The following is a 25,910-nucleotide window of genomic DNA, read 5'->3' on the forward strand; positions in this document are numbered from 1 at the left end:
TTGCTGCGTGCATTTCATTCTGCTATGCTCAGTCCGGACTGACACTGGAAGGTTCTGTCACGGCACATAGAATTAGAGCTATGGCAGCATCTGTAGCTTTCCTCCGTTCTACACCCATTGAGGAAATCTGCAAAGCTGCTACGTGGTCCTCAGTCCATACTTTTACATCTCATTATTGTCTGGATGCTTTCTCCAGACGGGATGGACATTTCGGCCAATCTGTTTTGCAAAATTTGTTTTCCTAATGGCCAACCTTCCCTCCATCCCTCTTTTTGTTAGCTTAGAGGTCACCCATCAGTCAAGAATATGCTGCCTGCTTGTCCTGGGATAAAGCACAGTTACTTACCGTAACAGGTGTTATCCAGGGACAGCAGGCAGATATTCTTGCGTCCCACCCACCTCCCCGGGTTGGCTTCTTAGCTGGCTTATCTTAACTGAGGGACCGCGCGTCGGGGTCGGGCGGGAAGGCACTCGCGCATGCGCGGTGCGGTCTCTAGAACTTTCCAAGTTCTTAGAGTGCAATCACTCTAAAAGTGTCCGTACCGGGGCTCCGTCGGTGCCGTCACCCATCAGTCAAGAATATCTGCCTGCTGTCCCTGGATAACACCTGTTACGGTAAGTAACTGTGCTTTACACCTTAACAATCCCCAAAAAACAAAAGAAATATAATATTTTGGCTAACTCAGCTCAAGTCCTCTATATTAGGATCCAAGACTTCATATAAGCGAGATACAGGAAAATATAAATCTATATATTTAAGATGTGCTATAAACTTTGATTTCTCCCCATCCAGTCGCGATAATGCCAAAAAAAGCAGTTAATTGTTGAGGTTCGAAGAAAACATATTTAACTGAGCGATGGCAAACAATACACTTACAAGGATGTCTTAAATAGAATATAGCCCCCAATGAAATGACCCCCTAGTCTCAAAAGAAGAAATTCTCGGCAACATTTTTGCGTCTCTCTTGAAAGATCATGAAACATTTGTATTTTTCATTCAAGAAACTCTTTCTGCTTATTCTTAAAGAAAAGATTCAATAATCATACATTATCAATTGAAAGAGCTACAGTTAGAATCAGTGTGGAAGATGTTACTATATCCTTGTCTGATGTTTCCAAAATTTCTGATACATTCTTTTTTATATATATGTATAATCTTTATTGATTTTCCAAACCAGCAACAGTGCAATTAATAGTTAAAGGTACATATAATAAATCAAGAAAAAGCACATTCATCTTTCAGAAAAAATTCCTTCAATAACCTTTCCCAATTTAACATCTATAAAAATCTAAGATATCCCCAACCCTCCCGCCTACCCTTTGGATGTGTAAATTGTACTCAGAAGTGTATTAATAAATCAATAATTTATTATTTATAAAGTTAGTCAACGGACCCCATGTTAGTTGAAATACCTTAGTACCCTTTCATCATTTATCATTTTTTTCCCATCCTGTAACAAAGGCATATGAAATATTTCCAATTTGAGAATGTGTTTCACCCTTCTCATCTTTAATAGCCACAATCTTTACTTTTCTTTTTTTTGGCTTTGAGATAGTTAGCCAATAATCTTCCCTCTTTATTCGAAGTTCCATAATACAGAGCCTGTTGAGAAAACAAATCCTTCCTAGCCATTTGTGAGGAAATCTCATTATATTTATATTTAGCTTTCAAGAGAGCCTGCAAAGTAGTTTGTTCCCATTCCAAGGCCAACTGCGATTCTAAATTCCTAATATTTTGTTCCAAATCAGAAAATTCCATTTTTAACATTTTCTTCATATGTGCCGAATACAAGATGATCTGCCCTCATAGTAGCCTTGAAAACATCCCATAACGTTTCTAAAGAGATTTCCTCTGAAGCATTGATTTGAAAATATTCATTCATTTTCAATTGAAATTCCTCATGAAAGTTTGAATCTTCAAGCAATGTATTATTGAATCTCCAAACAAGTCTACTACAATCTTGTTCAACAAATTTAAATTCAGTCCAAACTCCAGCATGATCTGATAAAATAATTGGGTCTATGCTAGCTTTTGTAACCTGTTGAACTAATTTATCTGAAACAAAAATCTAGGGCTACTTTTACGAAGCTGCGTTAGGGCATTAACGTGCGGAATAGCGCGCACTACATTGCCCTGCGTGCTAGACGCTAACACCAGCATTGAGCTGGCTTTAGTTCTAGCTGCAATAGTGCATGGTAATATCCTGTGTGCGCTAAAAATGCTAGCGCACCTTAGTAAAAGGAGCCCATAATGTATTCTTGAAAATGATTTGTGTACATGGGAACAAAAAGAAAATTCCTGAGCATTAAAATGAAGAATTCATCATACATTTTTCAAACCACAGGACTGTGCTAAATTATCTAAACCAATTGATTTTATTAATTTACTGGGTTGTTTGTCTAACAACAGATCCATAACAGTATTAAAGTCCCTAGCTACTATCAAATTAAAAGAAGCCAGTGGCAGAATTAGCTGTTGAAGAGACTTAAAAAATTCATTCTGATTTGCATTAGGGGCATAAATGTTCAAAAGCGTCAGAATATTTTTCCCTGAGCTCATGTCCACTTTAAGCCATCTTCCCACAGGATCTGCTGTAATTGCCCCAAATGTTGTTATACATTTTTTATGTACTAGGATAGCCACCTCAGCGGGGCAAAAAAAATTCTGCTTCACCCATCCCCCCTCCAACAGATAAGTGTGTTTCTTGGATAAAATATACATCTGCCTCCTGCCGCTTTAAGAAATCAAGGGTTTTTTTCCTTTTAATTGGGTGACTGAGCCCATTAACATTTAGAGAAAACAGTTTCAAATCCATTACAGAATTGTAGTAAAGAGGAATCATAAAATATAAACCAAAAATTAATTAAAACAAATCTGTAAACCCACAATTTTACACATCCAAAACCCATAAAAATAACCCCCCAATATCACTCTCCCCTCCCCAATAAATAGCAGGATTGCTTGGGAGCACCCATATAGACTAACCATCGAAAGCTCCCTCCAGGTGTTGTTATATTTCCTCTTACAACATAGAAGTATCATTAATCCATAAAAGATATAAATAAATAACATCTAATATAATAAAACGCTAGGCTGCGCATGCGCACTTCCTATGCGTGCGCCGGTTTTCTGTGAGCTGTAGTGACCCATAGGAAGTGCGCATGCGCGGCTTACGGTCTGGCCTCATGCAAGACAAGTGTACATGCGCGCCCTTCCCTGCTCTCCACCTGCGGAGCGGCGGCTGCCGGCCGCTAGCACCCCCTGCCCTCTCCAAGCCGGGACCGCAACCAGCCAACGATCGCCTCCACAGCGTGGAATTACTTATCTGCCAAGCCCGCGAGGGGAGGAAGGAGAGGGCTGGGGGCTGTCCCGTTAGCAACCTGGCCCCGATCCCCTTGCGCCGCAGCAGTGTTGGTAGGGAACAAGTCGATGACTCCCCCCTCCCGCACCAACCGCTGCCGCTCCTGTTTGAAGCGGCCTGATGAGGTTCGCGGCCGGCTGTAGCGAACCTCGCAGGCCGCTCCACATGAAGCACGTTCCCTCTGACGCGATCGCGTCAGAAGGAACATGCTATCATATGGAGAGCGGCCTGCGAGGTTCAATACAGCCGCCCATGAACCTAAGCAGGCTGCTTTGAACAGGAACAGGAGCGGCAGAAGCGGCAGGAACCATGGATGGATGGAGGGAGGTAAGAACGGGAGGGGAAGCCAAAAAAGAAGGGCTATGGAGCAGGCAGAAAAGGAAGCTGTTTTGGTGGGAGGGTTGTGCTGAGTGCACCAGGCAGGCAGGCATTGCACAACAGGGGGAGAGGCAAAGGGGGCTGCTTTGGGGGGATGGTTGTGCTGGGGGCCGACAGCAATCATGGGGAGAACAGAAGAGGGCCACGGAGCAGGCAGGCATGGCACAACAGGGGGCCAGAGGGAGAGCGAAAGGGGGCTGCTTTGGGGGGAGGGGTGTGCTGGGGGCAGACAGCAATCAGGGAGGGGGGAGGAACAGAAGGGGGGCCACGAAGCAGGCAGGCATTGCACAACAGGGGGAGAGGCAAAGGGGGCTGATTTGGGGGGATGGTTGTTCTGGGGGCAGAAAGCAATCATGGGGGGGAGGAATAGAAGGGGGCCATGGAGCAGGCAGGCATTGCACAACAGGGGGATAGGGGGCTGCTTTGGGAGGAGAGTTGTGCTGTGGGCAGACAGCAATTATGGGGGAGAACAGAAGGGGGCCACGGAGCAGGCAGGCATTGCACAACAGGGGGAGAGGGAAAGGGGGATGTTTGTTCTGGGGGCAGAAAGCAATCATGGGGGACACATAAGGGGGCCACAGAGCAGGCAGGCATGGCACAACTGGGGGCCAGGGGGGGAGGGAAAGGGGGCTGCTTTGGGGGGATGGTTGTTCTGGGGGCAGACAGCAATCATGGGGGGGAACAGAAGGGGGCCAAGAAGCAGGCAGGCATTGCACAACAGGGGGAGAGGAAAAGGAGGCTGCTTTGGCAAGCAGGGGGGCCAGGGAGACAGACAGAAAGAAAGACGCACAGACAGGGGACCAGGGAGAGACACAAACACAAAGAATGACAGACAGACAGCATCCAGGGAGAGAGAGAGAGACAAACAAAAAACAGACATACAGACATCTATTCTAGCACCCGTTATTGTAACGGGCTTAAACACTAGTTAAGAATAAATAGCTATATTTTTATCTCTGTCCTAGGCATATATCAATTACTAATATTAGGTTCATCATGAGATACTATGGGCTCCTTTTACAAAGGTGCGCTAGCATTTTTTTCACAAGATTAGTGCACGCTAGCTGAAAAATTACCGCCTGCTTAAAAGGAGGCGGTAGCGGTTAGCGCTCGCTAAAACCGCTAGCGCACCTTTGTAAAAGGAGCCCTATGTGATAATTCTAATCAATCACATCCGACATTATGTCACAATATTAAGAAAAAGTACAATACTCTTTCTGAAATAATAATACCAGTTTACCAAATTGTACCTAATAAGCCAACTGTCTAGAGTCAAGCCTATTATTTCTACCTAGGACCAAATAGAGTTACATGCGCTACCATTTAATAAATTTAATATGAAACCATTACAGACCCAGACCCCTCTAAACACATATTAAGTACAAATACATATATATGAGGGTTTCCCTCGGTTCAAAATAAGTATAATTTATTTACACTATCTTTGTTAATGAAACAACCAATAAAATACTGCCTAAAATGAATTACATCCACCCTCATCCTTTCTAAATATCACTTAAATGCTTCCTATCCGATAATAAGGACTTTAAATAAATAATATTTGGGTATTGAATTCCATTAACAATTTATCAAAAAATCACCTCCCCTAAACAAAATTTTATATAACATATGTGAATATATTCAGAAACAAGATCATAACCTATATAATGCCTATTTAAGCTTAGGTTTGCAAATAAAATACTATATTAATATATACTTTTATTGGCCGTGTTAACAATTAACTACCAGACCTTAAGCTTAACCTCTATTGAGACATTTTAGTTCAATCAACTCAAAGGGAGACTGATTTTTAAGCACCATATCAGACTCAGTCTTCATTGTCAAGTTTCCCGTGTCTTCCTTATCCTCCTAATCTATAGATCTCTTCAGAGACGCTGCAATAAATTATTCATACAACTTGAAGGGCGACCAACTTGTAAGCTTCATTTTCAACTCCATGTTCCTCCAGCGGCAAGTTTCCCATTCTTCTGTATAATCCTTTTAGCAGAAAATGTGGGTTCACGGAAGATCCTCGTTAACCAAGTAAACCGAAGAGTCTTTTCCAGATGCTGAGGTTCCTACGGATGTTTGTCATATGTATTTCCATCAGCGTGCCTCACTTCAACGTCATCCTCATCATATCAAAGGGGAGGGAAAGAACATCGCAGATCTTCCTCTAATCACAAGACAGTATGGCTTGTGGAAAAAGAATGATTATGCAATCTCAACACTGTGACTGTTGAGAAGCGTAACTGTTAAAAGCAATTCAGTTGCAAACAGATAAAACTAATATCCTTCCCAAGTGAAATCGCCTGTGCACATTTAATCAATTCAGCGCTTTACCGATCCCTTCTAGAGTACGTCCTTCACCAACGTACTAAAAATTTCCTTCCCCCAAGATGAAATATTATTCTCAGATATGTCTGAAAGAGAAGTATTGTCTCGGCAAAAATAGAAAGAGTCTTAAATAAAAATTAAGTTTTTATTTCCTTAAAGTAAGGTACTGTCCTACTCGAACCAATTTCCAGTTCATGCAATGAAGGTTCATGGAGTATTTTGGAGCGAAATTATGTAGACATCTGTTTTGTTTGCTGAGAAAGATATTCCGTCAGCTTGTCAGGGTCTTCAAAATTTAAAGTTTTATTTCCATATGTAATCCGCATTGTCGCAGGGTAAAAGAGACCATATTTAATGGGTTCATAGACAAGTCGGCGAAAAGACAAAGGCGCGCCACACCCCCCACAACGCGGCGTGATCTCTATTAAGTAAAGTGGGGGGGTTCCCCCCCACGCCTCCCCCCCATCGGAGCCGTAAAAACAGTAATTTTGTGCGGCGTGCACCTCCGCACTGCGCTCAATTGTCTGCGCGCGCCTTTGTCCCGGCGCGCTTTTGACCTGACACCATTTAATGTCTAATTCCTTCAGTTTTGGTCTCAATAATAAGAATTGCTTTCTCACGCTGTCATCTTCGCAAAATCTGGAACAAAAATTAATTTATATTCCTTATATTGTAGATTCCTGTTAGGCTTTGCCAATTTAAGGATTTCCAATGCTTGCTGGAACCGTAATACTCTAAATATCATCGGTCATGGGCCCACTTGACTGCTAACTCTCCTCGTTGGAATGCTGTGGGCAAGTTCAATTTCCAACGGAAATTTTAATGTTAATGGAAGCAATTTCAGCAAGATTTCTTCCAAAGAGGAGACAGGATAAGACCCCTCCAAACCCTCTTTAAGTCCCAACACTCTTATATTGTTTCTTCGGGCCCTGTTCTCATAATCTTCCATCTGTTTTGTCACCCCATTTAATATTTTATTATCTTTCCGGTATTGTATGAATCCATCTTCCATTTTATCTACCCTGTTTTCCAGTTGCATTACCCGAACATTAGCAATTTCCATTTGTTTTGACACATTGACAACTTCTTTCACTTCTAGCAGCATTTGCTTAATGTTTCTAAGTTCGGACCGAAGCTCAGCAATGTCAAAAGTATTCCCCTTGGCTTCCTTGGGTAGCAGGACCTTTGAGGGAGTCAGCGGATCTGCTTTCTGCCTTTTCACGCTACCTCCTGACTTGAAAGCTGCTTCAATTTTTGATTGCCTGGTAGAAGCCATTCTATATTCCAAAATCCTTTTTCTTGTAGTAAGAGGAAAGCCGCGATTGTCTAAAAAAAAGAGCCTTTAAATACCCGGAGATGAGGAGCTTCACAATCAGCCGTCCATTACAGTGCGCTGCCAAGTCATGCCCCCAATTTCTGATACATTCAATGGTGCTTGATCAGGTTCTTTTAACTGTTGCTGAGGCCCATTCTTATTTGGTAGGTAGTACACTTGAGAAAATGGCGGCAAAATATCCTCTGGGACTGGCAGAATTTCTACCAAGTATCTCCTAAGCATCTCCCTAGGAGTTACCATTGTAAGTCTAGGAAAATTAATTAGTCTCAGATTGTTATTTCATGAGTTATTCTCAAGCATTTCTACTTTCCTTCTAAGGTTCACATTGTCTTTAATTAGGGGCTCTTGAAATTGTTTAGAAGATAATAAGTCTTGGTCAAGCTTTTGAACTGAGGATTTAGAAACAGTCAGGTCCTCTTTTAAATCTTTAAGCTCCTTAGTATGTTGAATCAGTTTACCTTCAATATATTGGAAATTGGGGCTAATAGTCTTAGCTAAATTTGCCACCAAATCCCATAAGGACTCCAGGGTCATTTGAGAGGGCTTTTCCCAAAATGTAAGTTTTTGTTGAGTGTAAAAATGCTCACCCTCAGAAGAAATTTCTTGGCATTGTTCTGTCTGGCCTAATCCACCTCCTGTCGCTGAACAAGCCCCTGATTCTCCTGCAGAGACTCCCTGAAAAGGGAGCTCTGCCTCCATGCTCTCTGGTGTAATGCTGGCCGCCTCAGCAGAAAGGACCTTCCCCAACTCCAGGGTTTCCTCACCCCTTGGAGAACTAGTAATCTGAGGCTGTGGGGGTGATGCTTGCACGTCGGGACTAAGGGTGGTATCCGGCCCAAGAGGAGCAACTCCGGTCTCACCAAGCCCCTGCGCCTTTGTCTCACCAAGCCCTCTGACGTCATCGCTGTAACTCTCTGCATCTGCCGCACTAATTCTTTTATGTTGCCAAAGGTCGGCACTCCGTAGCACCGTGAGGTGCCAGCAGCGCTCCTGTATCTCCTCTTCGGCATCGCTAAGGAAATTTCAGGCTACACAAGCCACCAACGAGGAAAAATTAACCAAGAATAGAGTGGTTCAGGTGCATACTTCTCAGCACGTCTATGCAGCAGCCATCTTGGATCCCCTTTTTAAGCTAAGTTTTACGTATATATAAAATGCATATGTAAAACATATATTCAATAAATTCAAGAGAATATTGAAATAAGTAAAATTAATGAAAATAATACAAGACCGATGAAGATGGTGCAGTGTGCTAACTTATGTGACACAATTTGCGCCAATGGTCACCGCTTAGGTCTATAAAAACTGAAATTTTTCTGTAAAACATTCAGTGAACTTTGCACTTAAGTATACTATATGTTTCAGGATGTGAACACACTGCACAAACCTGTCTTGTTAGAAACCACCTTGGTAACGAGGTCTCATACAATGACAAAATTGCTACACTAGCATAAGTTAGTACTAATAGAGCAGGGGTTTCAAAATCCCTCTTTGAGGGCCGCAATCCAGTCGTGTTTTCAGGATTTCCCCAATGAATATGCATGAGATCTATGTGCATGCACTGCTTTCAATGCATATTCATTGGGGAAATCCTGAAAACCCGACTGGATTGCGGCCCTCAAGGAGGGACTTTGAGATCCCAGTAATAGAGCATATCTTAATGATAGCCCACTATGATGCCTATGCTCCTTGTTAAGAAAGCACTATCCAGGTAATGCTGCTGAAAATCTTTACTGACCACTCCAACACTATGGGGCTCATAATCAAAAGTTAAGTTTAAAACGTCCAAAAACCAGCCTAAGTCGGCAGTTGGACATCCTAATAGCAAGGACATCCAAGTGCTGATAATAAAAATCAATTTTCAGGATGTGCAGCAGCACTTCTAAGCTGCTGTGCATCCAGAGAGCAAAGGGGTGTGGTGGGAGGTGTATTATTGGCGAGAATCTAGCGGGCTTCAGTCTGGACGTACTCCAGCCATAATCAAAACTCTCCTAGAGGGAACTTAGACACTGTCAATTACACCTGTTTGAGTTGTGTCTAAGTTCCACAAAGGTGCCCAAACTGACAAAAATACCAATGGAAGGTTTAAGGAATGACCCCCACAATCCCCCCCAAAAAAACCCCATAGGCTTCCCATCAGCTGATTGCAGCAGAGGAATCCCCATCAACTGAGCTAGTTTCAGAGATTCCTGGCGGCTCAGCTGATAGGGATTCCCCCTGCCAGGATCAGCTGAACTGCAGAGCCCTACACCCCTCCCCCTGACATACCCCTGATATTCCTCATATCCACCCTCACATCCCAACATCCCCCTAATATCCCGTACCTCCCCCTCACATCCCGACATCCCCCTCACATCCTGATATCCCATACCTCCCCTGACATCTCCGGCCCCCTACCCACTTCCCCCAACATTCCTGGTCTCCCCTCCCACATCCCTGGACCCTCTCGTTACTTAGGATGAGAAAACGACAGGAGGGCCGTGTGCTGCAAATGATGGGGCTTCCCTCTTCCAATGCATCTTCAGTTGCAGTGGGAGGGGCCAAAGGCCCTGATTGGCTAAAAATTGCCATTTTGAGCCAATTAGGGCTTTCGGCCCCTCCCAAATGCATCCCAAGATGCATTGGGAGGGAAGCCCCGTCATTGCAGCACACAGCCCTATAGGCAGGAGGACATGAGCTTCCTTCCTGCCATTTGCTCTTTCAAAAGTAAGGGGCATTCCAGGGAGGTGGGAGGGGCCCAGGAATTTGGGGGGATGTGGGGGGGCGGAGATGTCAGGGGAGGTACAGAATATCAGGGGGATGTTAGGATGTGAGGGGGGATTTTGGGATGTGAGTGGAGAGGTACGGGATATCAGGGGGAGGGCTACGTGGCTGAGCTGACCCTGGCAGGGGTTATCACCATCAGCTGAGCCGCCAGGAATCCCCCGAAACTGGCTCAGTAGTTGGTGGCTACATCTACAAAACTTGCTTTTGAACGTTTTTATTTTTGAAAATGGGCAAAAAAGGTATATGTCCTAAGGACCAAAACTTATACTTTGCTTATTTTCAAAATAAAAGATAGACATTTGGCAACTTTGAAAATGGACATTTTTCCTGCTGGTTTTGTGGACATTTTGCACAAAACGTCCAACCTCAGACTTAGGCACATTTTTTATTATGCTCCTCTATCTAAATAGTGTTAGAGTAGACCAAGGGCAGAGCCACAAGGTATTTGAGAATCACCAATATCCAGGATTAGAACCTGTACAACTATCCAGGTAAGTAAAACATCAAAATAGCTGGCAGTATCCAGTGGTAGCTGGATAACGTCCATCAATTGTCAGTAAAGCCTGCCACTGAATATTCAGGTACATATTTAAATTTCACAGTCAGTGGTTAAAGTGAACCTGACTGTGACATTTAAATGTTGGGAGAGGGGGCATGGTATCTTTATAAGTGGATATTATATTGTCTTAGACTAAAAGACAAGACTGGACATTAGTGCTTTGCTCATTAATATATGTGTATATAGATATTAGAAAATCTTTTCCATTTTTGTGCTGTTTATTCTTTTTTTGGCTATATGGTATATACTACTATAGTTTAAGCCCTAGTATTTTTATTCCCCTCCCCCCTCCTCTTCATTTTTCTTTTCCTCATGTATGCATTCCCTTCATAAAGGCAATTAATAAATCATTATAAATACAATTTCTGGTGGGTCTTCTTTCTGTCCTTTTAGGGAATTGTCATATCACTGCCCCTCTGCAGGAACATTCTTTGCTGTCTCAGAAGTTCTTAAAACTCATGTGTTTGCTGAACTTCAAATTACTTGAACTTTTATTGGCATTATAATTATTTAGAAACTTTGTTGTTCTCTAAGCTAGAAAGAAAAAAAATGTAGACATCAGTCTAGTAGCCAAATTAGGGCTATCCAGTCTTTTGCACTGAATATTGCATGGATGACTATTTTACTACTACAGTCAAACCTCGGTTTGTGAGTGTTTTGCAAGACGAGCAAAACATTCTCACAAAACTTGTCTCGCAAACCAAGTGTTGACTCGATTTGCGAGCACCCCCCCGAGAACCGGCATCGCTCCCCCCCCCCCACTCAACCCCCGCCCGAACAACTTGAACTTACCCCATCTGGCACCAGCACGCAGCCCACAGGACGTGCCGGTGCCGCTTGAAGATCTTCCTGCCTCTGCCGGGCCTTGAGCATGCATCTGCGCATGCTCAAGGCCTTCTAATTCTCCCTCTCGCCGAGAATCTAATTCGATTAATGTTCTTATTCATTCATTAGCAATATCAACCCTTGATTACTGTAATTCCCTTTATCAGGGCATTACTCAAAAAGAGATTAGGAGACTGAAAATTATTCAAATATTGCTATAAAATTCATCTTTAATGCTAAGAAATTTGATCATGTCACCCCCTTCCTTAAAAAAGCTCACTGGTTACCTATTTCCCATAAGATTACTTTCAAAACTCTTCTTCTTGCTTTCAAAGTTCAATCTAATCATATTCCCTCATTCATAGACAGATTGCTGATCCCCCTATGAATCGCATAGGTCACTACATTCTTCCCAACAATATCACCTTGCAATTCCTTCTATCCGTCAGTTGTTTTACGATATAACACGTAAAATAATTTTTTTCAGTAGCCACGCCCACATTGTGGAATGTCCTACCTCTGACCCTGAGACAAGAAAAGAACCTCAACAACTTTAAATCTAGTCTTAAAACATTTCTTTTCAAAGATGCTTTTGAAATCTATTCCTAGGTCTCATTCATATTAAAGATTCCCTCTACCCCTTTCGTTCTTCCACTTCCCCTCTCTTTTTATTTTTATACAATGTATCATTCCCATTTACCCTTATCATGTCATGTCTGTACTGTTCATTTGAATCTGTCATCCACCATTTTATAGTTTTAACATTATTGTATAATTGTAAACAGCTTTGTATTTAAAATAGTATATCAAGACCAAATAAAACTTGAAACTTAACTTGATCTGGGCAGCAGCAGAAGGCCAGTGTTGCAGGCGGAGGATTGCGCTTGATGCAACAACAGTGACAACGCCAAATTTATACTGAAGAAAGGCTCAGCAATGTACTTCTGTATTCTGCCAAGAAAACTTGGTGATGATGAGACAAAAAATCAACATATAGTGCTGGAATATGGTCCTCTAGATCAGAAGGCACTCGCCATACTACTAGGGAAGAGCTGACCATCTCCCAGAGTAGGCTCAGTGTTTATGAAGCTGACGGATCAAAGCTGCCAGGACATCCTGATGCTGATGTTACTGGACAGAAAATGGAGATCAGAAACTGTAAAGATATTCTCAACATAGGAAAATGGAACGTACGAACCATGGATCAAGGAAAACTGGAAATTGTTAAAGATCAAATGGAAAAATTGATTTGATAGGGATCAGTGAGCTCAAATGGACAGGACAGGGCCATTTTCAGTCAAATGAGCATTGGATCTGCTACGCTGGTCCTGAAACACACAGGAAAAATGGCGTGGTATTCATTCTCAATAATAAGCTTTCAAAGACGGTACTAAAGTACAATGTTATCAATGATAGAATCATATCAGTCCGTCTGCAGGGAAAGCCAATCAATATCACTTTGATCCAAGTATATGCTCCATTGACAGACGCAGAAGATGAGGATGTAGAATTGTTCTATGAACAACTTCAAAAAGTAATAGATCTACTGATCCTTATGGGGGACTATAATGCAAAAGTAGGAAGTACATCTGAAGATGCAGTGGTTGGAAAGCAAGGCATAGAAGAAAGAAATGAAGCTGGTGATAACTTAGTACAGTTTTGCAAAATAAACCAACTGACAGTCATGAATACACATTTCCAACACCACAAACATCACCAGTACACATGGACCTCTCCAGATGGCATGTATCGAAATCAAATTGACTATATCTGCATGGGACAGAGATGGAAATCTGCAGTTTTGACTGCAACGACTAAACCAGGAGCTGATTGACTTGCAAGATCAAGGTGATGCTTTACAAGAAGATATGACATTGAAAACATTCCATCAGACTATTGCATAAAACTAAACAGGTTTGCCTTGTTTGATACAAGAGACAGAGAGCACGAAGAGTTATGGAATGACATCAAAACTATAATTAGTGATGAAGTTTAAAAAAAACAAAACACTCCAAAAGAAAAAGAAAGCCAAGAAATCACCTTGGATCTCAGAGCAAACCAGAAAATTAGCAGAAAAAATAAGAAAAGCAAAACTATCTGGTGATAGAGAAAAAGTATCACAAATGAACCAAGTGTTTCAATGTCAAGTTTGGCAAAACAAAGAATGATATATCTCAAGGATATTTGATAGAAAATTGAATCAGAACATGTAAATGGAAAAACCAGATTAGCTTTTCAGGAGATTAAGAGATTGCGGCAGAAATTTCAACCTCGACTGGGGATGCTTAAAGACGACAATGGAAGGATATCGAATGATTCAGAAAGCATTGGAGAAGATCGCTGTTCATACCTATACTGAAGAAAGGTGACACCAAGGACTGTAACAACTACAAAACAATAGCATTAATTCTACACACCAGCAAAATATTGCTGAAAACAATACAATGGGCTGTGAGTAGCATCGGGAGAGGAGAAGGAGAGTAGCAAGGAGAAGGAGGAAGGGAGAATAAGAAAGGAAAAGGGCACAAACCAAACCATCAGGGATCCGTAAAACAAGACACAGAGGAGCAGGAAGCTAGGGGCAGCGGCGAGAGTAAGCTCCGCCCACCCCACCGCGTCGGCAGAAGCATAGGCCAAACTCCCCCTTAAAAGGGGAGGAGCCAATGGTGCACAGCTGTTCGGCACAGGCGCTCGCCTTAGCGAGAGCGCCTTTGCAAAGGGCCTCAAAAGGGCCAAGTCACTACAACCAAGGACACCAGGGAAGGCCAGCAAGGTAAGGAAGCGGCAGGCACTGAAGGTAAGGGGAAGGCAGGCACAGAAGGAACACACACACACAAGGTAACGTAAGGTAAAGCTAAGACAGCACACACAAGCAAAAGGCAAAAAGGAGCACACACACACAAGGAAGAAGCAGGTACAGAAGAGAACACACATACACAAGCCGCGCAAGCGGATTGCTGGGCACGATGGACCTCTGGTCTGACCCAGCAGAGGCACTTCATGCTGCTTTTAGAAAAGGTTAAGGAACAAGAAACATTATTGCCAATGTTAGATGGATATTGAAGAAGAGCAAAGAATACAAGAAAACCCTATATCTTTGCTTCATCTACAGTATTACAGCAAATCTTTTGATTGTGAATCACAATAAACTATGGAGAACTCTAGTGCAAATGGGAATACCCAAACACATAACTCATAGAGAGCCTATATGAAAATCAAGAACTGAATATGACACCTTATCTGTTCAACCTGTACATCTTCAGAAAAGCAAATTTGGAAGAAGATAGTGTAGGTTTCAAAGTCGGTAGCCGAAATATAAACAACCTGCACTATACAGATGATACAATGCTCCTCACTAGCAGCAAATAAGTCATGCTGTATCTATTGAGAAAATTCAAAGTCAAAAGTCATATCTTGGGATTAGAACTGACCATAACACGAAGATCATGAACACGGAAAATGATGAAGATTTTGAGCTTGAAGGTGATATAATAGAAATTGTAAAGGATTTCAATGTCCTGAGCTCTTTTGTAAACAAAGAAGCAACTAGCAGGGAGGAAATATTCCGCAGAATGACACTTGGTCGCTATTCAATGAAGACTGTCAACTGGAGAATGACACAGGGAAAAATTTAGTCCCCATCTCTGTCCCTTCCCGCGAATTCAGTCCCTGTCCCCCAACCCATCCCTGTGAGCTCGGTCCCCATCCCTGTGAACTCGATTCCTGTCTCCACCTGGTTCCCAAGAGCTCGGTCCCCAAAAACCATTTAATCTCATCTGCACAAGCCTTGAATAGTTTTATACTGAACTTATTTTATTAAAGTGTAAAAAGAAACAGTATTCTGTACAATTGTCATTTTATAAATCAGAGTTCTGACTGCCGAACTAGAGGAAGAGATCGTCAGCTGGCGGGGCTTTATTTATAAACATTTATCAACAGCTACAATGCTATTTTATCCTAAAGAAAAGAGAGAATTTCTTTTTTACCTTTGTTGTCTGGGTTCTGCCTTCCTCATCTTCTTGTCATACTCTTCCTTCCATCCATTGTCTGCCTTCTCTCTGCCTCTTCCATACAGCATCTGCTCTATTTCTGTGCCTCTACCAGAAACTCTGCCTCTCCCTTCTGCCTCTTCCCTCCTCACCTCTCATTGGTCTGGCATCTCTCTTCTTCCCTTCCATCTCTCACTCCTTCCCCCAGGTGGTTTTTAGCATCTCTCTCCTCCTTTCCTCCCTTCAGATCTGGTATCTGTCTCCTCCCCCTCCCCCAATGCTCTGGTATCTCTCTCTCTCTCCTCTCCCTTCCTTTTCTTTCCTGCTCTTAATTTGTTTTCTACCTCTTCCCTACTTTCTTACTTTCCAGTCCTCAATTTCCCTTCCTTTGTGTCTACCTACAGCTTGCCACCTCTTTCCCTCACTCACCCCTTCCAGTATCTCACTAACTCTGTCCTCTTCCCCATTACAGCATGTACCCTTTTTTCTTTATCCCCCTCCTTCCATCCAGTATGTGCTTTCTCTCTCCTCTCCACTTCCTTCTAAAGTCTTCTCCCCTCTCTTTCTTCTCCTATCCAGTGTCTGTTCCCCTCTCTCTCGCCCCTCCCAGCCTGCATCTGCTCCCCTTTCTCTCCTCCCTTCTAGTATCTGCTCCCTCTCTCTTCTCCCCCTTCTAGCATCTGCTCCCCTCTCTCTCCTCCCCACTTCCCTTTCTAGCATCTGCTCCCCTCTCTCACTCCCCCTTCCATCCAACATCTGCTCCCCTCTCTCCACAACCCCCTTCCATCCAGCATCTGCTCACCTCTCTCTCCTTCCCACTTCCCTTCAGCATCTGTTCCCTCTCTCTCCCCTTCCCACTTCCCTTCAGCATCTGTTCCCCTTTCTCCCCCTCCCCACATCCCTTCAGCGTCTGTTCCCCTCTATCCACATCCCCACATCCCTCAGCATCTGTTCCTCTGTCTCTCCCCTCCCCACTTCCTTTCAGTGTCTGCTCCCCTCTCTCTCCCCTCCCCACTTCCATCTAACATCTGCTTCCCTCTCTCTCCCCTCCCTACTTCCATCCAGCATTGGCTCCTCCCTCCCTCTCAACTTCCCTTCAGAGTCTGCTCCCCTTTCTCTCCCCTCTCCCGTCCCCATCTCTAGCTCCACTTCCCTTCAGCACCACTCAACCTCTTCCCCTCATCAGGCCATCTCCCTCCCTTCCCCTCACCTTGGCGGGTGCTTTTCAGAGTTTTCTCTTTCTGAGGTGTCCGGATGCGGCAACCGTTCTCCCAAGTCCCACATGACTGCCCCAAAACTTCTTCTCTGATGCACCTTCCTGTTTTTGCCTGGGCGGCTCGCATCAGAGGAGAAGCTGTGGGACCTGTGAGAACGTTTGCTGCATCTGGACACCTCAGAAAGAGAAAACACTGAAAAGCGCCTGCGAAGGGGAGGGGAGGGGAAGAGATTCCCGGACCTCAGGGCCCCCTGGAGCTGTGGGGCCCAGAGCAGCTGCCCTGTCTGCCCTCCCCTAACGCTGGCCCTGCCTGTGTCGGCCCATTTGTGGCTCCCAGGGTGGGCCTACCAGTCTCTTTGAAGCTTCCTGCAGGCAGGGCTGCTCTGACCGGAACCTTCTTCCCACTGAGTCCTGGACTCGGCATCAAGAAGATACCGGTCAGAACAGCCCTGTCTGCAGGAAGCTTCGAAGAGGCTGGTAGGCCCGCTCCGGGAGCCGCAAAGAAGAATGACACAGCCCAGGAGTCGCAGGTTTTTGGGTTTTTTTTGCTGCCAGTGATCGGTAGGGAGCGAGTTTCGCGATTATGAAAAGGGCTGCTGCTCGGGAGGGGTGGAAAGGGAAGGCAAAGCGGCAGATACTTTACTGCGGGGACAAGGTCATTCACCGCTCCACAGGGTATGAATGGCCATATACCCGTCCCTTCGGCAACCAGTCTTTTTTCTTCCCCATTCCAGCAGGTTACCCGCAGCTAGCCATGGATAACAGTCACCTTGTCATTCTCTACTCTCGACAAAGTATTCAAAGATAAGGAGGTAACACTCCAAACGAAGATCGGACTTGTTCACGCATTCATTTTTTCAGTGGTCAGTTATGGATGCGAAAGCTGGATACTACGGAAACAAGACAGAAAGAAGATTGACTCATTTGAGCTTTGGTGCTGGAGTAGGATTTTAGGCGTGCCGTGGACTGCCAGAAGAGATCAAACCAGCAATGTCATTTGAAGCCCAAATTATGACGTTACAACTGTCTTATTTTGGTCACACCATCAGAAGAGAGAGATCACTGGAGATGGACATCATGTCTGAGAAGATTAAAAGAACCAGGCAATGAGTGTGACCTGCAATCAGATGGCTGGACACATTGAAAACAACCTTGGGTGATGACTCTGGAGGACCTTTCTGGACTAGCACAAAACAGATTTCTTTTTAGATCCACAATTCATCAAGTCATTAGGACTTGAGCACGAGTCGATGGCACCTAACCACTTTTATATCAGCTATAGAGGTCAAGCCTGTTTTATAAAGACCCATAGGCACCTATATGTTCATATAAAATACTGAGGGTAAACCAGTAGGAAAAGTGGCTACTTAGAAGACGTGAACTTTTGCAAATGCTTAACAGTAGGTGTAAATGTTAGCAATTAAAGTATGCATATGCATTGTTTTTTTTAAGAAAGAATGTATGTACTTTGGCCCAGATTCTGTAAACGGTGCCTAAATTGTCCGGCACCTAAAAAAAGCTGCCAGTTGCATATCAATCACACTTAGGTGCCATTAACAGAATCACAGCCTTACAAAAAAAACTTAGGCACCAGTAATGTAGGCCAGGGTATTAAAGGCCTATATTTCTGGTGTCTACGTTTTTTTGGACAATTGCGCCTAGCAGTGCCTAGTGAAGCTTAAGGTTATCTCCGCCCCAAACCAAACCCTATTTTAGCCTTGGGTGCCATGCTGTAGTAGCGATTCCTATCTCAGTAAGTGCATAGCGGTGCCAATAAAGCCCAGTTAAGTTAGGCACCGGTAGGTGTGATCTAGGCATCCAACTTTCAGCACCGTTTACAAAATATGGCCCTTGATGACCTCATGTTGTGCAAATGTGCACACTGATTTGTCACCACACATACTTCTATGTATGTAACCCATGGAGTAGTTTTATAAAAGCCAGTTTATGTGCAGAGAGAGTTGCTAAATTATCCCCTTTCTATGCATAAATCGTATTGTATATATTAAAAATGCTGTAGAAAAACATACCAATAAAGTGGATTTCTGTATTTCTTCCAAGATAGACAAGGCCTGGAGATTTGGGAGATTTTGGTGTTATTACTTTCCAGCATCTAAAGCAGTTTAAAATGTGTTACACTCTGAATATACTCATAAAATTTGAAATAGCAAGATTTAATTACTGTATGTTTCATTCCAAAATAATGTGTTCATGAATGTGTTTTTTTCTGCAAAGCTTAAAAGAATTAGAAGAGAAGTATCAAAACAGGGAATCAAGGCCAGAAGACTTGCAGCTCATTGCTGAACTGAAAGACATGATTGCAGAAAGGGACCAGCTCATAAAGAAACTGATTGTAAGACATTTCCATGTTCTTTCCAACTTAAACTCGTTACAGATTTGCATTTTTCTATCAAAATGTTTGCAACAGAATTATATTACAGTAGAATCTCAGCTAATCAGCATTCAATTAACCGGCATGCTCAACCAGTGGTTTAGTAAGAGGAGGGGGACCGCCCCAGGTGCCGTCTTGGTGGGGGGGCATTAGCACCTGTCCTCCTCTCCACCACCCTCACTACCACACGCGCCCCTTCCCTTCCCCTGTACCTCTTTAACATTCCTGGCATGAACAGCAATCCCAACTTGTTGCTGTTATCAGCATCAGTTCTTCCTCTGACATTACTTCCTGGATCCACGCAGAAGCATCGGGGCAGCCATCACTCTCCTTCCCTCCAGCTCCCGAAGCATTGCAGCTGCCACCAATCTCCCTCCCTCCATTCCTGAAGCAGCAGAACTAGTCCTGACAACCCTCTCCCTCCCCCCATTCCTGAAGCAGCACAGTCTGTCCTGACAGCTCCTCTCCCTCCCTCCTCTCTCCTCATGATGTAGTGGCATTTAGCAAGCAGAGGAAGTGCTGGTAAACAGGCAGCTTCTGGCCAGTCCCAGCAGGGTCTTTCCTCTGCTGCATCACTGACGGGGCTGGCCAGAAGCTGCCTGTTTACCAGCACTTCCCCTGCTTGGTGGCTGCCGCTACATCATCAGGTGAGTGATGGAGGGAGGAAGTTTGTCAGGACTGGCTCTTCTGCTTCGGGAACAAAGGGAGGGAGTTGGCAAGACTGGCTCTGATGCTTCAGGTAAGGAAGGGAGTGGAGAGAAGAGGGAAGAGAAAATGGGGGAGAAGGGGGGGAGGGAAAGTTACTAAGAAAGGGAAGAAGATGCTGGACCTACAAGTGTGTGGGGAGGGGGATGATAGTTGGGGAGAGAAACACAACTATTTCAGTATGTGGCACAGTAGTTAGAGCCACAGCCTCAGCTCCCTGAGGTTGTGGATTCAAATCCCATGCTGCTCCTTGTGACCCTGGGCAAGTTACTTAATTCCCAATTGCCCCAGGTACATTAGATAGATTGTAAGCCCACCAGGACAGATAGGGAAAATGCTTGAGTACCTGAATATAAACCACTTAGGCTTTAAGTGGTATATAAATACTTAAATAAATATTTCTACATTAACAAGTCTACAAAATCCTGAGTAGAGTAGAACCGGGTACAAGTGAATCAATTTTTCACTCCGTCAAAAATTACAAAGACTAGGGGACACTCGACAAAGTTACAGGGAAATATTTTTAAAACTAATGGGAGGAAATATTTTTTCACTCAGAGAATAGTTAAGCTCTGGAATGCATTGCAAGAAGTTGTGGTAAAAGCATAGCTGGTTTTAAGAAAGGTTTGGACAATTTCCTGGAGGAAAAGTCCATAGTCTGTTATTGAGAAATACATGGGGAAAGCCACTGCTTGCTCTGGATCAGTAGCATGGAATGCTGCTACTCTTTGGATTTTGGCCAGGTACTAGTGATCTGGATTGGCCACTGTGAGAAAGGCTACTGGGCTTGATGGACTTTTGGTCTGATCCAATAAGGCTATTCTTATGTTCTTATGTTCTAACTCTCAAATAACCAGAAACTACAGTTATCAGGCATCCACCAATTCCCATGGGTGCCGGATAACAGATTCTACTGTAATACAATTTAACTGTTCATAAACATACAAATGGCTTACCTTCTCTATCCTTTATTGTGTATTACTTCATTATATTTGTAAAAGTTATGATGAATGGTGCTTTTCTTATGAAGGTATGTTATAAAATTTCAGAGCTCTGTATTTATTTTTGAAAGGATGACAAGAAGTTCTATCAGCTGGAACTAGTAAACCGAGAGACCAACTTCAATAAATTGTTCAATGCAAATCCCAATGTTGGTATTATCAATCCACTTGTAAAGGTATGTTCTATTTGCACAGTTTCTTTAGAATGAAAGATAAGATCTTTGTTCATTCCAGTTAAAATATAGGTTCTTTTTCAAATTGCTTTGTTTTCGAAAGGAATGCTTTATCTATTCAAATTAGGATGATAATGTTGTATAATGTATAAAGTTGTATGTTATGCTGCAGCCCTTTTGAAGAACTGATACAATTGAGAGTTTGTTTCATTTTTATAAGATTTATTTTAGGTTATTTTTAAAGAAGTACTTTTAGGTCCTGATTCTCCAAAGTGCGTCCCGATTTTAGGCAGCTGTAGGCGTCCTACAGCTGTCTAATCAGCCAATCGGGATGCACGTTTTTTAAAATATGCTCCCCAGGCAGGCCTGAAGGCGCCTCCGGGAGCCTAGGGAGACCCGCAAGATGCCTAAGCTCGCCTAAGGGCCTTAGGCGGGCCTTAGGCGAACCTAGGCGGCCCTACGCGTCTCCCTAGTAGAGGAGAAACGCAAAAATGTAGGCCAGCAAAATGCTGGTCTACATTGTAAGTAGGCGCAGCCGCTATACTTATTGCGGCAAGGGATCTCTCTGCCGCTATAAGTATAGCGGGCCGCGGCCTGTCCGATCGCTGGCAGGAGGGTGCCCAATCCCTCCTGCCCGAAGACGCACCCTCCCTCCCCGACAATATCGATCGCTGGCAGGAGGGTGCCCAATCCCTCCTGCCAGAAGATGCCCCCCCCCGACAATATCGATCGCTGGCAGGAGGGTGCCCAATCCCTCCTGCCCGAAGACGCACCCTCTCCCCCCCCGGCGCTAACAACCCCCAAACCTCCACCCCACCAAACTAACCTTTTGTTAAGGCCAGACGGTTCTTGTCCGTCCAGCCGGCAGGCCTGCCTCGTCGAAATGAGGCAGGCCCGCCCCTTCCCGGCCCATCCCGCCGAAGCCTAAGGCCTGATTGGCCCAGGCTTTAGAAGCCTGGACCAATCAGGCCTTAGGCATAGCGGGTCCGCCCATCCCCACTAAGTCTAAGGTCTGATTGGCCAATCAGGCCTTAGATTAAGTGGGGATGGGCGGACCCGCTATGCCTAAGGCCTGATTGGTCCAGGCTTCTAGAGCCTGGGCCAATCAGGCCATAGGCTTCGGCGGGATGGGCCGGGAAGGGGTGGGCCCGCCTCATTTCGACGAAGCAGGCCTACCGGCTGAACGGGCAAGTACCGTCTGGCCTTAAGAAAAGGTAAGTTTGGTGGGGTGAGGTTTGGGGGTTGTTAGCGCCGGGGGGGGGAAGGTGCGTCTTCGGGCAGGAGGGATTGGGCATCCTCCTGCAAGCGATCGGTAGTGTCGGGGTGGGAGGGAGATCGGTAATGTCGGGGGGGGGGGGGCGGGCGGTTGGTAGTGTCGGGTGGGGCGGTCAGTAGTGTCGGGGGGGCATCTTCTGGCAGGAGGGTTTAGACACCCTCCTGCCAGCGATCGGTCAGGGGGCCGCGGCCCTTTATACTTATAACGGCAGAGAGATCCCTTGCCGCAATAAGTGTAGCGGGCCGTGTCTAATCTAACCCGATTCTCTAACCAGCGTCTGTAACATGGACGCCGGTTACAGAATCGGGGTTTAGTGTAGGCCGATTCTGAATAGGACACCTCTCCCGGGCCCGATCCTGTTCAATATCTTTATAAGAGACTTAGCAGAAGGGCTTCGAGGTAAAATAACGTTATTTGCAGATGACGCCAAACTATGCAATGTAGTAGAAAGGAGTGTAACGATCAAAAACTCAATGTCCGACAATATGACGCACGACCTACTCCTATTGGAGCGCTGGTCTAGGATCTGGCAACTAGGTTTCAATACCAAAAAATGCAAGGTCATGCACCTTGGCAACCAAAACCCATGCAGAAGTTACACCCTTAATGGCGAGATCCTAGCAAGGACTGTAGCAGAACGGGACTTAGGGGTGATCATCAGTGAAGACATGAAGACTGCCAATCAAGTGGAGCAGGCTTCATCTAAGGCTAGACAAATCATAGGGTGTATACGTAGGGGTTTCGTCAACCATAAGCCTGAAGTCATTATGCCATTGTATAGATCCATGGTGAGACCCCATCTGGAATACTGTGTACAATTCTGGAGGCCTCATTACCGGAAAGATGTGCTGAGACTAGAGTCGGTCCAGCGAATGGCCACCCGGATGGTCTCAGGACTCAAGGACCTCCCATACGAGGAACGGCTGGATAAGTTGCGGCTATACTCACTCGAGGAACGCAGAGAGAGGGGAGACATGATCGAGACGTTCAAATATCTCACGGGCCGCATCAAGGTGGAAGAAGATATCTTCTTTTTCAAAGGTCCCACAGCTACAAGAGGGCATCCGTGGAAAATCAGAGGAGGGAAGCTGCACGGTGACACCAGAAAATACTTTTTCACCGAAAGAGTGGTAGATCGCTGGAATGGTCTTCCACTTCAGGTGATTGAGGCCAGCAGCGTGCCGGATTTTAAGACAAAATGGGATCGTCACGTGGGTTCTCTTCACAGAGAAAGGTAGGGGTGGGTCATTAAGGTGGGCAGACTAGATGGGCCGTGGCCCTTATCTGCCGTCTATTTCTATGTTTCTATGTTTCTAATCAGGGCCTAGGTGTCTTGCGGGCCTCGCCTTCAATATAGGCGGCCTGCCTGGGGAGCATTTTTTTAAAAAAATTTGCATCCCGATTGGCTGATTAGACAGCTGTAGGACGCCTACAGCTGCCTAAAATCGGGACGCACTTTGGAGAATCAGGCCCTTAGTGCCTCTGTTAAAAGGTTTTAAATTAAATTGTTTGAAATATCTAACAGAATTCTTTAATCAACTGTTAAATGTAGAGTATTTGACTCCATTCATTTGCAGTGATTGGCTGTGAGAATTTTTGATTTGATTTATCTTTTAAACATTCATACTTTTTTCCAGTTTTACTTAATAAGTGCTATTTCTTTCCACTGCTGTGCTAAGTTGTAGCACACTAATTTGAAAGTGTGTTTTTAGCACTTCTTATAACTGTATGTAATCTTTGAAATTACTTTCACTTGTACAGTTCTCTGACTGCATGCTCCATCAGTGCTTACTTATGTTTTTAGCAATGACACACAGGGCTCCTTTTATCAAGCCATGCTAGCAGTTTAACGTGCGTAATAACACGTGCTAAACCGCTGGCCGCGCTAGCCTTGAGCAGGTGGTAGTTTTAGGCCAGCACGAGGGTTAACACGTGATGAAAAGTTGCGCGTGTTAACCCCGCTAATGCAGCTTGATAAAAGGAGCCCATAATTTTGTCTTCGCACTTTATTGAATATTTCATTATTATATTATGTATTTATTTATTATGTACTAATTTTGACTTCTGTTTTGTTTTATGATTTATTTTACATATTTATGCTTTTACCATTATAAATTTGGATCCCTATTATTTCAAGGTTTATATTCATTTGGTTGTTTTATTTCTCTGCTTTAGAGTTTGGCCCCTGATGTTTTTAATGACTCTTGAGATCTACTTTTTGTTTCTACATTTTAATTGGAAAATGGACATCTAAGTTAATGCACTCAATACGGAAGAGAGTATTTTATAAAAGGCTTGTTAAATATAGATCTATTTATAAAATCCATATAGGACTGCAAAAAAAGTATATTTAGTGCACTCCATCTAAGAAGAAGCTATTTTAGAGAAAAAAAAAAAACAACTTATAAAACAAAAATTGAGGCTTTACCTGTATAAATAGCACTACTTTATACATTTAAGCAGTGATTCTGCATCTTACATACAAATGGCTCCTTTTACGAAGGTGTGCTAGGATTTTTAGCACACGCAAAAAATTACCACACGCTATAGCCAAAAATCTACCGCCTCCTAAAAAGGATGCGGTAGTGGCTAGCACGCTATTGCGCATGTTAAGGCCCTAGCACACCTTTGTAAAAGGAGCCCTAAGTGTCAGTTTAGGAAACCTACAAGTCTGCAAGAAGATAATTAAAGAGCTAACCTCCAAAACTTTAATATTTGCAAATTCATAGTGGTTTTGAACACAAGAAAGGTCCAAATAAGAAGTTAACTCTTATTTGTTGACAACACATAGACCTTTTATGACTCCATGTATAGTTTTCCATAAGTTAGTTAGTGTAACACTTATCTTCTTTCTATAATCTTCCACCTCTATCTACCTTACTCTCCTGTAAATATCATGATCCTGATCAGGTGAAAGGATTCTTAGATTAAGCAGAGGCTGAAAGCTGCTACTGCAGAATTCCTCATACCTTTGTCTTTGACTAGCAAATGGCTTTGGTCAGAGTGAAAAGATTTTACATCTGCCCAAATCTGGAGAAACAACCCCCAAAAAAAGAAACTAGAACTGCAGCTGTGGCTTTGGAACTTCTATATATCTCAAAGGATCAAGGTTCCTCTTTCACCATGCCTTGCAAAATCAAGGAGAAGAAATGGTTTTGTAAGGTGATGAATGAATATACAGTCAGAAGAGAAGGATCACAAGGAATTCCTGTAGAAATTTTGTTGTAGAATGAAGTATTTGCATACTTCACTGCAGTAGGTAGTTAATTCTTAATTCTTGTACAATCCCACTCTATTCCTGGACTAGTGGGTTATTTTCCCATACTCGCCTCATTACACAGAGTCTAGAGCCCTTCCGTTCTTACCTCAGTCTGCCCCCAGGAATCCAGTTTCTTTCCTACAAGCCAAACTGTAGGAACTTGTCTTCTCTGCTTGTGTTTATTTTCATTAAATTCAGTTCTTTTGTTCGCAAATTCTGCCCTGGTGCTGCAGAGGTTCCTCGCAGGGACAACTCTGGCAGCAGGGAAAGTCTGTTTCCAGGGGCATGGCTTCCTGGCAGTGCACCCTCTGGATAGCCTGCATTTTCGGATTAGGA

General features: G+C 43.9%; 1 protein-coding gene across 6 annotated transcripts in view; it reads left to right on the plus strand.

The window, feature by feature from the left end:
• Window positions 1-25,910, plus strand: part of FAM184A (family with sequence similarity 184 member A) — a 408,528-nt gene that overhangs the window by 375,948 nt on the left and 6,670 nt on the right. For all 6 annotated transcript variants that reach the window (XM_033938486.1, XM_033938491.1, XM_033938492.1 and 3 more), the window contains 2 exons: window positions 19,004-19,121; window positions 20,938-21,042. In XM_033938486.1, the coding sequence (XP_033794377.1) occupies window positions 19,004-19,121; window positions 20,938-21,042 (223 nt within the window). The remainder of the gene's footprint in view (window positions 1-19,003; window positions 19,122-20,937; window positions 21,043-25,910) is intronic.

Source organism: Geotrypetes seraphini, chromosome 3 (genome assembly GCF_902459505.1).
Source record: "Geotrypetes seraphini chromosome 3, aGeoSer1.1, whole genome shotgun sequence".
Classification (NCBI taxonomy): Eukaryota; Metazoa; Chordata; class Amphibia; order Gymnophiona; family Dermophiidae; genus Geotrypetes; species Geotrypetes seraphini.